The sequence below is a fragment of the Chelonoidis abingdonii genome, chromosome 9 (genome assembly GCF_003597395.2).
Source record: "Chelonoidis abingdonii isolate Lonesome George chromosome 9, CheloAbing_2.0, whole genome shotgun sequence".
Classification (NCBI taxonomy): Eukaryota; Metazoa; Chordata; order Testudines; family Testudinidae; genus Chelonoidis; species Chelonoidis abingdonii.
The window spans coordinates 59,098,815-59,115,864 of NC_133777.1; the positions used below are offsets into that span (position 1 = coordinate 59,098,815).

The 17,050-nt window shown below is 39.8% G+C and overlaps 1 protein-coding gene across 1 annotated transcript in view; it reads right to left on the reverse strand.

Moving 5' to 3' along the window:
• LIPC (lipase C, hepatic type) overlaps nucleotides 1-9,184 on the reverse strand; it is a 70,872-nt gene extending 61,688 nt beyond the window's left edge. Inside the window, exon 1 of the mRNA XM_032774121.1 lies at nucleotides 9,103-9,184. Within this exon, the coding sequence (XP_032630012.1) occupies nucleotides 9,103-9,184 (82 nt within the window). The remainder of the gene's footprint in view (nucleotides 1-9,102) is intronic.
• Nucleotides 9,185-17,050: the final 7,866 nt, after the last annotated feature.

Below are 17,050 nucleotides of genomic sequence, written 5' to 3' on the forward strand. Positions count from 1 at the left end.
CTACTAAGAAAACAAAGGCCAAATTCTGCTCTTGTGCAGCAGTCAGTTGAAAAATAGTCACAGAAGCTGATGGAGATATTCCCAATTTTTATTATTGGGTAGCTAAGATCAGAATCTGGCCACTGCAGTCTTTAGGTTTTTATCTAATAGGGAATAAGTAGTAATAGCAGAATTTACTGGGGCTGAAAGTTGGGGCTGATTTCTACTTCTGTCAGATTTGAGGATATCTACAGAATGGAATCTTGTATACAAATGTGATTACAGAAGTGCTAAAACAGGAACCTACACTTATGCTTGAAAGTCGTGCTTAACTATGGACTTAAGTGCTGAGCACTCACCTGCTCCCACTGGAATGTGGCTAGAAAAAATAAAACAAAAATCAGGCAGACTAGACCTCATATTTCTCCAGAGCTAAATGGATCTAGAATGTCAACTCTTCTGTTCTAAATATAGAACCTGTGACTTTTCTATTGGGTTCTAAATTTGGCATCTCTCCACTTGCCCTTGAGCAGTATTAGTGGGGTGGGTTGTGAGCAGCAGGACAAAAATGTTTACACTTGATTGCTTACAGTTAAGTGCTTTAGCTAAAGCTTTTTTAGGGACCTACTTATGGATTGAGGTGCCAGACTGTAGGCATGCATGCTTGAAAATTTTCGTTTACATGGCACCCTTCATAGAAGCATCGGACTGGAAGGGACCTCGAGAGGTCATCTATTCTAGTCCCCTGCAGTCATGGCAGGACTAAGTATTAACTGTTAGATGCTCTACTGCAGCGCACAAACTACTGTGGATATTGGCATCTCTTATTGGGCCAGAGCCAGCTCCGGTTAATTCAATGGATAACCTGCCATTGACTTAAATGGAAGCTGACATGGATCCTTATTAAGAGAATTTGTTGCAGAAATAAGTACTTCACACCAACATAAAAGGATATTCCCGACACACCTTCTTTCTGGGAAGTTTTGGAGTCCTTTGGCTACTTCCTGAGTACAAACATTCATTTTTATTGTATTTAAGAAAATGAATGTAGGTAGTAAGGGAATGAATTGAGTTACTCAGGCCTTGCCTACACTAAAGGGAAAAGTTGATCTAAGCTACGCAATTTACATGAATAGCGTAACTCAAATCAATGTAGCTTAGATCTACTTACCACGGGGTCCACACTATGCGATGTCGATGGGAGGCGCTCTCCAATCGACTCTCTTTACTCTTCTTGATCAGGTGGTGAACAGAAGTCAATGGGAGAGCGATTGGTAGTTGATTTAGCGGGTCTTCACTAGATCCACTAAATCGATCATTGCAGCATTGATCTTCTGGTAAGTGTAGGCAAGCCTTAATAGTGGGTTATGGAGCATACAACATAGAAAACCTAGCTCTTACTAAAAACCTGAGACTCATTTGTTTAGGTTGCCCTGGACTCAGTCCACGATGGTTAAGAAGAGATCAGAAACAATGACCTGAGTTGGAGAGCACTGACTGCTAATCTGATGCATATGTTCTGTAGTGTGTCCTTTTGTGCATATTTAGGTATTTTAGTCTCTGAGCTGATAAGGTGTCAGTTTCTGATGTTTCAATGTTTTTTTCCTTTTTTAGACTAGAATTATTCAGCGTAACAGAAAAACAGATGAGAATTTTTAGTTTAGCCAGTTTAACCTCTAAAATGTTTGTCCTTCATAAATGGAAAGCAGCTCAGAACCTAAACATTTCAGGTTGGCTTATGAGAACTCACCTGCTCACAGATATTCAGAGAACATTTCATTTAAATAAGAAGCTGAACGTGTTTTGAGAATATACAGACGCCTCTGATATGCCAGTCTAGAGCTAGCACGTCCTTATTTTACTTAAAATATTTGATTTTACAAACAGACTGCTGGATATATAAATTGAGCTGGAAAGAGGCATATAGTATAGAATCATAAAAACAACAAGCAAAAAAGATTCAAGACCAAGTCACATGGAGTCCTGAAACTGCTGCTAGCTGTTTCATAAGGAGGGAGAAGCATGCCACAAAAACTCCATTTCCTTTCTTCTGTCTTCTCTGGCATTACTTGTATTTAGTTCCCTCCATCCCATGCATAAAAGACTGCAAAGGGAGGGGTCTATGGAGAAACTAGTTTAACTTTCTGCTACTGTACTTTTAAATGTTAGATGTCAAGAACTCAATCCTACAAATTCGAGTGCCCTCCAGAACCATTGAAGTATGAAGTGTAGTAATCAGCCTCTTCCATTTCTTCTTAGTCCAGGCTGGGATTTGGGGAAATAGTGACAATAAGCAGCACAGGCTCTACTTAGTTTGGAAGATAGAGACAACCACATTGCATGTGTCCAGCAGCTTCACTTAAGAATCTCCTTTGTAGTTGTTACAACCAAGTCACGCTTTATTTTCCTTCTGCGAAGGATACTACCATATCTATGGGTGTTGAGGTACTCCGTTCCTCACAACATTGACTCCATAGTGTGTGGGGGGTCATGTTTCTTTTTAGAAATGGTCCTGCTGCAATAAATTTAAGGAGAGGATTATGTCTCCTTTCTTGAAACGGTATATCATACCTATATGCTTCTGTGCACTAGAAGGTATTCTGAAAGCCTCTCTGTGCCCCCCTTAGCTTAGGGAGACCAGATGTCCCAATTTTGTAGGGACAGTCCTGATATTTGGGGCTTTTCCTTATATAGGCGCCTATTACCACCCTCTCTCACATCCTGATTTTTTTCACACTTGCTGTCCAATCACCCTAAAATAGCTCCACCCGTCCACCAGTGCGGAGCTATGGCTAAGTGCTAGAATTTAGCTCCCAGAGAGCAAAACTTCTTTCATTCAGTAAACTCTGTATGCTCCGGATCCTTGACTGAACTTGAAACATCCTTATCTGTGAGCATTGTACAGTGCACATGGTGTTTCATTTCTTTCTTGTTGACCTTGTCTTGCCCAAGTGAACAACAGGTACAGGTCAACTTTAGACTGTTTGGAACACTATTTTTGTAAAGATAACCCTAAGATCTAGGGCTCAAATTCTGCCTTTGAGTAGTACCTTTCTGCACAAGCAGTCCTATGAATTTCAGTTGGACTACTTTACTGCTCAGTACCAGTAAAGTAGTCCAACTGAAATGCCATCCAGTAAAGATGGCAAAACTGCACCCTTAGTAACTAAAGGAAGAACAAAAGTTCAATACCACACACAAGTGCACATCTTACATTCCATACTTTTTTAAAACCTCATCAGTCGCCTAGGATTTCCCATGCAGCACCTCTTGTTAAATCCTCAGCTGTCATGACTTTGATCTCATTTGCTAAGAAAATTCCAATCTATTATTTTCCTTACAAAAAAAACTGTTCTCCGTTAAAAGAACAAGCTTGCATAATGATGCAGATTTCAATTTCTATTCCCCAGTAAGCAGAAGGTAAGCATGATGGAGATGGAGCACAATAAATTACTGGGAGATGAGCCAGCTGGCTGTCAATGCAGTATTCCACTGCAGTTGCTCCCCAGTTGCTGGTATTGGTGCTTAAGACTTGCAAGACTGATAATCTAAGCCCTCTTTTCTACTTTAGGTCTAGATGGCCATTTTACAACCTTCCTACAATCTCATAGCTGCACCATCCCAGGAGCAGACCAGAGAATGAATTGGTTGGGTTACAATTCCTCCCTTGTGCTTGGGTGGAAGGTACTTTATCCTTTTCACAGAACAGTTTACTGTTCCTACTGCACCTGTTCATTTACTTTGGGGGTTCAGGTGGGTTGAACCAAAGTCAAATCTCATCAGTGAAGCAGCACCATCTTCCTCTCTGCAGCTGGTGTTACAATCTAAGCCGGTTAAACAGAGGAGACCTTACTCCCCTGCATGGCTGAGTAAAGGCTGTGACAATTTAGTTCTCAGTGGTGAGCCTCTGTTCTGGGTCCAGATAAGCTACTGCTAGCCAGCTCTCTTAATTGTATGCACTTGTGAAACTGGGATTCATAGCTATGGAACTCTGTTGGTTAGACATACACATTTGAATAGAAACTGGCTATTGTTATATTTCAGTTGCCTGAAAAAGGTTTGGTAACCATTTTCCCTAGTGAACTTCCAGGGGAGAGCACTTGGGTTGGAGTCTAGGACTAGACATTTTAAAATGGTGTTTAAATCGCTCCTAAGAACTTTGGTTGAATAAACATGGAAAGGCCCGTAGTTTTTTATATAATGCAATTTAGCAAAGATACATAGTTTACTAATCAAGTATCTGAGATAAGTTGGAGGTTAAGCTTCCCTCAAGATGGCTTACATACATCAGTTAGTTCATATTTGTATTTATTTCCCCATATCTGTAATAAACAATATATCATTACAGAGGTTGTAATCAGTGGTGAGAAATGCAGCACTTCAAGCATTCCCCCAAACAACAGCAACAATCCTAGACACAGTCCATTCTCAAATGGTTTAAAGATATTTCATCAGTACAATGTAAGCTCTGGAGTGGAAATATTGCTAGTATAATACAAAATATTTTATGTATTTGATATGTAGTGAATATAGAAACTCCCTGAGGGTTTGAAAGCTATTGGCCTAGGTTAAAATTCAGTTACATAAAAATTAAAACCACCAGCTGCTTCTCATCCCCAAATCAGAAAATTGCCAACTAGAGATGAGATCAAACCAAAACACCACCCACTTGACCCTCTAATACCACATCTTACCATGGTGTAAGTAAATGTAATACCATACTTTACCATGGTGTGTGTCCTGTAAAATATAAACATTAGTGTATCTATAAAGAAACATTTTTAAGTTTCCAGGCAAATAGGATTTGTTCCTGAACAATGTCTGAAGTTTAAGTAATTGCTAACATTTATTAATGTGGACATCCTGGTAAATCAGAATTCATCTGAACTGTTTTTTATAGCCAGCATTTATTGTAAGTGATTGAAGAGGACAAGTTTACATTTGACTGGGCTTCTAATTGAATGGTCTTATAAAATGAGGAGTTATGAACACAGAGTTAAACATTAATTGATGTCCTCCAACATGCCTCATGACCCCTCATTACCCAATGGTAGAGCAGTGGCACTTGAAATGGGGAATAAAATCACTCATGGCACGCTACAGAACATTTGACCCTGAAATAAGAGAACTATGGGTAAATGGTTTAATATACAGATGTATGAAAATGACCAATCTAATCTTAGCTCTGTGTTTATATGTTTGCTTAGCAAAGAACGTGTGGGATAACATGCCATGGAAGCAGAGCCTTGTGGGAGTCTGTCTACTCCAAAGCTACAATGACTGGAAATAGGGGTCTGTTTGCTGCCTTGGGGCCTTATTCTGACACCATTACTCCCATTGTATAATACCTTACTCTGTGAGTGGTCCCAGTAACTTCAGCTGCAGAGTAAGGTTGTATGCCATGGGAGTAAGAGTGAGAGAATCAAATTCTTGAATAGTAGTAAGTCATAGGACTGCTATAGTGCAAATCCAAATTGTGTGGTGCAAGGTGGCTTAATTTGTTACAGAGAGCTGTATGTATGAATAGCTTCTCCATTCATAATCAGTTTCAAATGGGTTCCTCTTTGTCACCTCCTTTTTGGTATTTACCACATGTTGCACTTGGTGTAGTTGTATGTGAATCTGGAGGCCAATTAGAAGAGTAAAATCTATTTTGTATTACTGGTAAAAGACTAATTCAAATGAACCTAATTGAAATTGCACAAGCAACTTGAACAGTGTGTGCGCGCATGAGCATGTGCTGTCAGGTTGCCCTACATCCAACTGCCAAGACCATGAAGCATGCTTTAACAGAATAAACTTTCATTGGCTGATCATAATGTGAGGTCATGAGACTGTTGCTAGCTGCTTATGAAGGAAATTATTCTTCTACAAGTTAACACTTACAGGGAAGGTACAGCACACGAATGGGTAAGTACTGGAGCAACTTTTATGAAATCAGAGTAATTAACAAGTAAGAGTTCCTAACTGTGTAAACTGCCTCTATTTTTCACAAATGCATTGTTGAGTAAACTATTTTAGAGGGAAATTCTTCAGTAAATTGTTTAGAAAGGGGAATAGTTTAAGGTTTGTTTTCCACATCTATCTGAAGAGGATCATAATTCATTTTGGCCCATTGCCAAAGTAATGAATTTTATCACCCAGTCTTGGCATGTGCAGATAGATGGCCCCTTTTGTCTCTTTTGCCAGTTATTGCTTATTCTGCTAGGAATCTTATGCATGCTGCTTGGAAGTGGCTGCTGGCCCATCCAAACACTGCCACGCTCTCTGACTACATATGAAGTCTGACTTAGTTTCGGCAAACTATTCTTAGCTGTACCTAATACGTAGGAAAAGAAGTCACTATGCTAAGGCTACTCTGTTGAGCAGTGTAAACTTGAAAACAGCATTATTAATGTAGTTAATGAAATCCCACTATTAATCCTGAAACTTCAAGTAGATTGAACGTAGCTCTCATATGACAAGATATACCACACAAGTCAGTGGTAAACAACAACAAGCATTTCAGAAAATAATTTAATAAATGTATCTATTGACATTTCCCATTAAAATGATATCACCTCTTCTATTCTGAAAGGAATGAAGCAAACCACAAACAATTAACAACATTTCTTCAGTGCTGTGTAGATGTACTTTGTTCCAGTTTTTTTAGTGTGAGATGTGATTTCTACTGTGTGAATAGTAGCAGGAAAAGGAAAGCAATGCACAAGTCAAGTGAATGCCTATTATGTTTTCTTCTTCTACTGAATGTAAGCCCCTCATTAAGATGTTCAGTCTTTGCATCAGAAGAAAACATTGAAGCTTGTTTGATGCATGGCTAGTTCTTTGTTCTAGACCCTAGTATTGGGTATTTCCATGAATAAAAGAAAAAGGTCTTTAATTAATTGGAATGAAGTTATATTTTGGATTTTGATGGGAAAGATTGTCTGGAGTTTCACTTTTGAGGTTAGCCAGATCTTGAAAATCTTCAATGAAGCCCTCAAAGGAGCAGTAACCTTTAAGTGATAGAACTCTTAATTCCAAAGGACTTTGCTACTGTATGTCTATATAGTTTCTCTAATGAAATGCAGCCACCGATGGTATATGTGTAGGGGTGGGGAATTTTGGCAAAGGACACAAGGAATGTAATGGGATCTGGATCTTCAACATCCAAGCAGAGACCAGTCAGACCAATCTTTGGACCAAAATTTTCAAATGTGGATACTTAGTTTAACTCCTAAATCCATATGTACATGTCCTAAAATTAAAGAGTTTGACTGTTCTGAGTCAACAATGACCCACAAATCCCACTGAAGTAAAAAACATCTGCTAGTGTCTTCCCATCCTAAATACCCTCACACAATAAACTAGCCGGTGCTTAATTTCCCTGCTTTGAAAGGGTGAGGGGCCAAGTATAACCTAACTACAAATTCAAATCCAGTTGAAAGGAATGTTATTCTATGTACTTCAAACCTGAAACTTAGACTACTCTACACATTTTGATTTTTTTAATCCTTAAGAATAATGGTTATTACTTGAATAATTGAGAATAACTCCATTGAGGTAAAGAGTTATAGTGGTATAAAACTGATGTGAGACAAGAATCTGACACTGGTATGCAAGGCTGCTGCAACCAGATTTTAAGCTTTGTAACTAAGCTCTGCAGACCATTCTAGCCCTGTTCTGTGCAGATAAGAACAGAGCAGATTTTCTTAAAAAAATATTTCTTAGCTTTACCTATTCTTGTTTCTTAAATCAACAGTATCTTGTCTAAAAAAAACACTAATGTGGATGTGCCTGCTAACGCTAAGGGGACACATGCTTACTGTGCTTCCTGGAAGCCTAGGTAGGTTCTAAGCTAGGGAAGCAAAGAGCAAACAAGTGGAGTCCATTGACATAATTGTGCCTAGATTACAAAAAGGAATGTTATAAAAGGTGCCAGAGATGGTAAGGGAGGGAGAGTAGGCACTGGCATCAAGTGAGCCTTCTGACCTTAGAGGAACTGGGGTACAGTGACCTACTGTCATGTTTTTGATGAATGACCTGAACTTTTAACACACAAGGTTTGGAATGGAGATGGGTAAACTTACATTACAAACCTCAGACTACAAACAAATCTCCATCTGAGTTGTACTAAAAATTTGAAACTCAGTGTAGGCCTGTCAATGTTTTGCTAAGAGTTGTCAGCCTTTCAAGTACCTGTGGGCCCAGCTGTGTGGGAACCTGGAACAGATTCTAGTTTTGAGTGAAACTGGTTCTGACTGAGGTTTTTCTTCAAGTTTTTGTTGTCAGACCTGAAACACAAAGTGAAACTTGGGGTGCAGAACTCCCCTGCCCCCAAATTGAAATCACTGTGCAAGTGATATGTATAGTATCCTCTGATGGGAAATAGTTAATAGAATTGTTATCATAAAACCTTACACAGCTACCAGCAAAGGACATACTTCTACTGCAGATGTACAACTCTACATCTCACCTCAGTCCAAGGCTGAAACTATATTATCCCCTCCAGATTTAAAGTATTGGAAATAACCTTAGATAAGAAGGAAAACTGCTACTTAGTATGTATGGTTTACAAGGTTGAATATGAAATTAACTTTGTCACAGTAGAGAGGTTTAGTACTACAGTTTTGTGGTTGTCATATTTCAATAATCAAAGGGACACTGACATAAAGTGGCATAACCCCATGGAAAATGCAGGTGCAACAACTTAATGATTGTACACACAACTCCTCCAGCACAAGATTTCAAACATATACCCCTTTCACTCCAACGATACTCCACCAATAAATAAATTAATGAAGCAATTTGTAAAATTTCTGGAGACCTTTTCCTCTGTTTTAGAAAATATTCTTTCACAGAGCAGATTGCACTATTGGTTCAAGAGAGTTTTCAAACAAATACATTTTTTAACTAAACTGTCAACAAACATGTTAGAGGTCAGATTACCTTACGGCTGCATTCTTTGAGAATGGTTTCCTCATTTAAAAACAGCTACATTTTCTTATAAATGTCATTTTAATAGCCATGCACGTAATGTTGAAAAAAAGCATACTGAATCCCAAGGATTCAGTATCTCAATCTTTATAGCACAAACTTTGAAACAAAAATCATGATTGCTAGTTACATTATCCAGTATATTACCTTTTTTCTTCCCTCCATGTGTATTTGCTTGAGTAAAGATGAAGAAAAGCAACAAAAGTGAGAGAAATCGGAAACTTCTCATTTCTTCTCTTTCCACACGAACGCTGAGGCTTTCACTACTAATTTTCTGCTGCCAAAGAGACATAGAAGATTATCAATACTTTGGAAGAAATGGTTACCCATTAATCGTTAACCTTTAACCTTTAAGTGTTCTGTTCACTGTTCCAATATTTTCTTTCTGTGCCTCACTCTGTGAACTGAATTTACTTTCATCCAAATACATTTTCATTTTATGTTGATTTTGGCAGAAATTAAATTTAGAGCTGGATCTCTACCTTATTCAGCAATGCTCAGTTTTGAACAGATCACAATGAGGGTGAATATTCTGTTCTGAAATGCAGCTGAAGGTCGTGGGTAGTTAGCTCAAAGTTGGTTGGCTCAGTCTGAACATATTGCAAAATGACTAAAGGAAAAGAAGACTAATCTAAATAGTTCACAAATCTAGAGACATCCAAGTTGGGGTTTGTGTGTGTAGAGGGGAGCCAGTGGGGGGGGGGAGGGGAATCAAATGTGATAGACTGAAATGCCTCACTTAAACAGTTTTGCTAACCTCAGCTATAATAGATGACTGCTTTTGTACAAGAAAAAAATGTTTTTTAGTTTAACATAAGCAGGCAGATTTTTATCTTGTGTGAGAAATTCATTAACAAAGCACAATTAACTGACATTTCCCTCCACTAATAACAATAACTGCAGTAAGCGTAGGGGTGACTTCAAAGAAAAGTCATTGCATAGTATATTGTCCACTGGAAATCAGAGCAGGGGTTAATAACTGCGATGTGTACAAATGTCACTATAAAGGTGTGTAATCTATTTGTGCTGTGGCGGGTGAACAGGCCTTGTTGTCAAGTAGGCAGGGAGCACTGCTTGTTTCTGCTCTGGTCATGTGTGAGGTGTAGTGCTGAGGGCCCAGTCAGGCACTTGAAAGAAACATAGCAAACTATTTTTTTTTTATTAAAGACTGCTTTGAGGTGATAGAGTTCCTCCTAGGGATGGATTCTGACACCCTTTCTCTAGTAGAGCAGGGCCTTATATTAAATGCAGTCCCACAAAATTGACTGGAACTACTTTTGGGATAAGGTGCTACTTTGTTGTAACAAACTCACTCCAGAATTCAAAGATTACTACCTCAAGGAGGGGTAGCCGTGTTAGTCTGTATCAGCAAAAACAATGAGTCCTTGTGGCACCTTGGAGACTAACAACTTTATTTGGGCATAAGCTTTCATGGTCTAAAACCCACTTCATCAGATGCATGGCCTGAATAAAGACTGGGAGTGGTTGAGTCATTACAAAACCTAAACCTAATTTCCCCAATACTAATTTCTCCCTACTGTTATTCACACCTTCTTGTCAACTTTCTAAAATGGGCCACTGTCATTACAACTTCAAAAGTTATCTTTCCTCCCTTGGTATGCTGCTGTCAGTTGAATTGTCTCATTAGACTGACCTCAAAGGCAAATCACATCTTTTCATGTATTTATACCTGCTCCTGTATTTTCCACTCCATGCATCTGATGAAGTGGGTTCTAGCCCACGAAAGCTTATGTCTAAATAATTTTGTTAGCCTCTTAGGTGCCACAAGGACTTATCATTGTTTTTATCTCAAGGAAGAAACCTTGCTGAATATGGGAGTGTTTTAACCAGCTGATCCAGTGCACCACTTTACATATAGCTTGACTTCATGGTTCCTATCATCCTGATTTAACTGTAATTTAGAGCATTTCTATTATAAACTTGAAAAGGTCACTGATGATCACTCCACTTTTCTGAAATATTATATTCTACAAAAAAAATTTTTAAAAAGTGTTTAAGCTAGGTTCCTACAGTATTAGGGAAGTGGCGGGCTTAGCTGTCTCCATGGCACTGCCTTCCCATAGACTTCTTAGAAATTGAGCAGCCAAGGACAAAGGATTGCCTAGCCCCAAGGAGGTTCCCTGGAGACATGAATACAGCTCCCAACTGTCCTGGATTTCCTGGAGACCTTCCTGGGTGTCCCAAGAGCAGCCACAGCTAGGGGAATCCCTATTAGTCCCCCTTCAATAGAGTTGAGGAGAGGAAGAGGCACAGGACCTCAGTGGATCTTAGGGGAACCACCAGATTTGGAGGCAGGCACTCTGCTTGGGTCAAGGCAATTAAATAGTGTTGGGTTGCTCTCTGAGTGGAGCCTGATGTGGCTTTCCTAAAAAATTCCCTCCCTTATGGAATAGGAGATGATCTGGGTGTTGCAGGTTAGCCTGCCTAATGCCATTGGATTAATCTTTACCCAGCTGTGTAGATACCTATGTTTCATTCCTCATCTTGGTATCTCACCACCTATGCTGGCAGGTGTTGAGAATGGAGTTTTGTGGACCAAATTCTCCCTTTACAGAACTTCAAATGAAATTTTTTCACTTGGCACTTCATGGGAGTTCGTAGTCCCTTGAGGCTTATTTTTGAGTTTCCCATTCAAACAAAACAAAGCACAAATGACTGTATAAATTCAGTTTTTTCCACCCAAAATCACAGTTCAGTCAGATGTGTTCAAATCTCTCTCCAAGTTTACTAACAGCTGAGGGAGCTGTGGTAACCATTATGTGAAAGCCATCCTGAGTTCCACAGGCACACTGAAATCCCAGACTGACTACTTTTAATCAGTTCTTTCCTTTTGTTATAAAAGCTTCACACAGCGCTAGTTAGGAGGACTACTTATGTGGTCAGGACATTGACTAACTGATGTCACCTAGAGATTACAGCTGCACAAAAGTATGGATCTTCAAAAAACCAAGAGAACTTCAGAAGTTCCTCCCACTGGAGGGAAAAAAAAATGTAATGCACATTTGCTCCTGAATCTCAACTGGAAAAATGTTTCTACAGTTCTATAAACTTTTCAGCCTTCAAATCCTGCATTTTACCCACATCTCATGTGTTCCTTTACAAATCAGAACTGAGACATCCTCTTAAAGTTAGGAAAAGTGGAGCTAATAGCAAAGGCATATGATTCAAGTGGAGGTTCCCCATTCCCCCACAACCTGGAGGACCTAATTAATGAGAATGTAAGGGTCACAGGAACAATATTGTCGGAATGGTTAAGTAGACTTGGTGTGCTCTAAGGAGTATTTTGTAAACTCTCTGCTATACTGTATTTGCAAGGATTTGCTGTTTAGAAATAGCAAATAGAGAGAAAATGTTTTAATAAGAACTCCAGAACTATCTGCATGGGATAGAATAGCTGAAACCAGAAGCTGAAAGATTAGAAAAATAGTTAGGATGACCCATAATGGTGTTTTTTTCCACTGTATTGTCTCAACCTCTTAATTTGCATGATTGCTCCTATCATTCTCACTCACCTAAACTGTCTCTGAGCACATAGTGATCATCTTGGGATTGCAACATTTAGTAGTTTGTTATGCTGGCAAACCAGCTAACTCCTGTGTATGACCCATAATTTAACAGGCATTGCAATTGTAATCAGTACAATTCACATGTGTGTGAATATCAAAGAGATGTAAGTAGACCAGCAATCACTAACCCATTCATTAGTTGTAGGAATCAAGGGAGATAATAAATGTTTGCCTATGTATCTTGTGACAAAGTTCCTCCTCTACCTTGGTGGGTCCTGCGCTTCTTGGCAGATTTGCTCACCTCAGTGATCTTCCCCACAGTCTGGGTCAACTCCTCCTGTGTCTGATCAGGAGTTGGGAGGTTTGGGGGGAACCCGGGCCCGCCCTCTACTCCGGGTTCCAGCCCAGGGCCCTGTGGATTGCAGCTGTCTATAGTACCTCCTGTAACAGCTGCATGACAGCTACAACTCCCTGGGCTACTTCCCCATGGCCTCCTCCAAACACCTTCTTTATCCTCACCACAGGATCTTCCTCCTGATGTCTGATAATGCTTGTCTCCTAAATCCTCCAGCAGTACACTCTCTCACTCTCAGCTCCTTGCCTTCTTGCTCCCAGCTCCTCACTCGCACTCCTTCTCCTCTGGCTCCTCCCTGCCTGACTGGGGTGAGCTCCTTTTTAAACCCAGGTGCCCTGATTAGCCTGCCCTGATTGGCTGCAGGTGTTCTAATTAAAGTAGCTATCTCCAGTGCCTTCTAGAAAGGTCTTAATTGGCTCCAGGTGCCTTGATTAACCTGGAGCAACTGCCATTTGGTTACCATGGTCCTAGGGATTTGTTTAGCCTGGGGCTAACATACCTGTTTCTCAGTACTTTACTGTAGCCATCTGGCCTTGCCCCATCACAATCTATATCGTGTTAGTTTACCAATGTAAATAAACTAGTGTATAGATGCTAAATCCCTTTCATGTCTTAATTGCCTTTATATTACGCATGCAACTGTGTTCAGTTAACCTGAAGATCAAAGATGTGAGTCACTGTAGGAAACTGGTAATATCTATGTTTTCTTCAGTTTATCTAGCTCTGTTCCTAATGAATAACCAGCAATTCCCTTATGTAAATCAGTGTAATTAGATTACCTGTGTATGCATAGGAAATGGAATGTTAACTTCCATGAATGGGTCAGTATGCGCTCAACAAAGAAGGAGCTGCAGTCACATGCAGTGCTCAAAACACTTGACAATCTCTTTCAGCTATAAAAGAGAAACCTTGGGCCTGATTTTGCATCTCAAGTCTGCTGAACTTTGAACAAGGAAAGGGGAACTTTTGAACAGGGACTGAGATCTTCCAAGTAGTTACTTGGAATACCCTGGAAAATGAGTGGGAAGACTTGAACTGACTCTACATGTAAACTGCCTTTGGATTCTGGCCTATTGGAATGATTCCAGAGAGACTTTTGTGCAAACTAGCAAATTTAACATCAGTGCTACAGTTCGGATCTGAGGATTTGCCAATCACTAGTCTATGATTCTTTAACAATTTAACTCTTTTTTCTTTTATTATTAATAAATCTTTAGTTTACTAAGAATTGGCTGACAGCATGATATTTGGCTAAGATACTAAATATATATATATTGACCTGGGGATAAGTATCTCATCCTTTGGGATTGGTAGAATCTCATGTACAGTGAATTGGGTTTTCAATAACCTCTCACTATATTAGACTAATTTGTCTGGATCTGGAACCAGGATCTAGAATGCCTAAAGGGGTCTTCAGTCTGTCTTTTTGTTAACCAATGTGGTGCTACAGAACTTCATGTTGTTACTGGTTTGGTGACTCTGATGGTAGAATAAAGCACTAGTTCTTGAGGTGTCTCAGCCCTGAGTGTGGCATTCTCTGGGGTGATCCATTCTAGGCAATGGTCACAGTTTATTTCATTGTTCAATTGGTTTTACCAATAAAAGCTATTTTCTAATGTCTACTCTTAACTCTTCCTCCTTCAGCAAACTGTTACTTGTTATAGAACCTTCTTTCATTTGGTAGCTCAGAAGCCCAGATGGGTTTGAATCCTACATTAGTACTATAAACTGATTTGTTAGGCTTTATAAACAAAAACCTGGAACGAATTCCACTGTCTTTATTTGTATTACCTTAGTGCCTAGGAGCCCTTATCATGGACAACCTCCCTCCCAACTCTTCGCGCCCCCTGCCCCCATTGTGCTAGGCACTGTGCAAACACCGACCAAAAAGACAGGCCCTGCCTCAGAGGGCTTGTGGCTGTTTATGGGGAGCTCCTCAGAAGCCTGAGGGGAGCTCAAGAGAAAGCGTGAAGGTGTTTTCAGCTCTGTCATACCCCAAAAACTCGCACAAAGTCAGTGGCTGCATGTGTTCATGATACCGCAGATATGTCACAGGTAAAAGGATCAAGGGAAAACAATGGGTAGAGAGGAAATGAACCCAAGTAAGATGTTTACACCATTGTGACATTACCCAGGGTACAGTCTGGACTGTCGAATAACTGTCTCTTCAGTTCTCCAATGGTGAACATAATAGTATAGACTGTCACAACAAGCTGATAGGAAAAAATACTACCAGAACATTAGAAAACAAGCACAATAAAACAGGCGATAGACAAAAACAAGCAGACCTCTGCTTTGTCTGGAAGTGGCTCTGGTCCTCGGTATGAGGAACCTAATCATGAGTCATGTCCTACGTAAGGGAGATCTGAGTTCTCTTCTGGTGTTTTGTCACACTTAGTTTTGTGACCTTGTTCAAGTAACTTAAATTCTCTAGGCCTCCATTCCTCATTTGAAAAATTAGGATGATGACACAATTTACCTCAAAGGATGCTGAGCCTTAATTCAGATGAGGTTTAAAAGTCATTTGGATATTATTAGACTGAAGGGGTTATGGAATTAAAACAATTTAATATCTTTAACAAATTGTGCTTGTGTGTGTTCCTTCATGGCAATATCTGTCTTGGTCTAAAAGTTCTAACTGGGGTATCACTTCTAACTAGTATTCACAATTAACACTTTCTCATGGGTGTGGTATCACCCTCTTCCCCTCCCCTCCATCAAATTCCACATTGAAGTCAATGGTCATGTTATTGCAACACTCCTATTCCAGGTAATACTTCTGCTATATAACGGTAATTCATATTTTGCTAGCAGCATTAGTAATTTTCCTTCAGCATTGACAGTAATACAAGCAATAATGGCTAGAAAACCAAGCAGAGCTCTGGGAATACTTCTACAGTATTAGAATGAGAAATCCCACAGCATGCATTTAAGATAAGTTGATGTAGCATAAAATTGCATGTTATGGCACATCAGTCAATAGAAAACAGATGCCATTGTTTTCTAAGGAAAGTCACTGATCACAATGGCCCCTTCCAAGGCTATCCCATTCACACTACATATGATCAGGGTCTTTTTCTTTTTCCTAGGTCTAGTCTCCATTTGATGTACATGAGTAATTCCAATTAACTTTAATACACACTCATCAAGAGAAGACTGGATCTCCTTCAATATAATGTACTTTAGAGGTAAAGGTTTCCTGATTAGATGAACAGAAAAAGTGCTTCTTACCTAAATTGTAACTTAGCCAATCCTACCACATGTTTGACAGGTCACTCAATAAATGAGTTGCCAGCTTTGTGTGAGCTGCTCTGTCTCATTTGGGTAGCAGACTGGCTCTCATTACTAAATTGTAGTCAGTAACACACAGAGATCACACACAAGCTTTCAGGAAAGGCAGAGAAAGGCTGGTTATGCTTCAGCAATTACTGGCTTGTTAACCCTTTGGCACTGACCATGCGAACAGATGATCATTTTCGTGAATGGTATTCCTTTGTTTCAATTCACAGGCTATATCCCCTGGTTGAAGGAAGACTCATATTATCAAAGGAAGTTAGCTTCCAATAGGTTTGTTAGTAGATAGTGACTGCAGCAGATTTAAGGCATACCATAGATGTCTGTTTCCATATAGAGAATTATTGAAGCTAGAATTTTCCAAGTTCAGGATGCCTGCTGGATCTTTCTGTACCACCTGTGCCCATTGTGATCTGGCTGTGTGGTGACATTAAAAGGCATGCTTTTCACACACAACTCAACTATATGTAAATGTGAAGTTATGTCAACATTTACATCTTGGTAATGTACATCTCTTATGAGGTGATAAGAAGTTTCTATTTGGTTTAGATAAAATAGCCATTCAAAATTGCATAGCTTATATTTATGATAACTGTTTTATGGAACCCGCATTAGGGTGTGTGTGGAATACAGTGTTTATCCCACTGCTTAGAGGGGGGCTGCTGTGCTCTGTTGGGGACTTATGTTGGGAAGAGGACAGCTGGTGGTATGAAGGGGGGTGGGGAGGAGGGGCTGCCAAAAGAAGGTGGCTTTAAAGTCTGTCTGGAACTCCATAGTAGTCCCATGGGTGGACACTGCTGGGGAATGTGTCCTTTGGGCAAGCTGGCTGCTCTTGGGATCCATGCATTGACTGCAGACCCGCAAGTGAAACAAGAATTGTAGCAGCAGCAGTTCCCCTGGGTAGGATTTCCACGGTAGA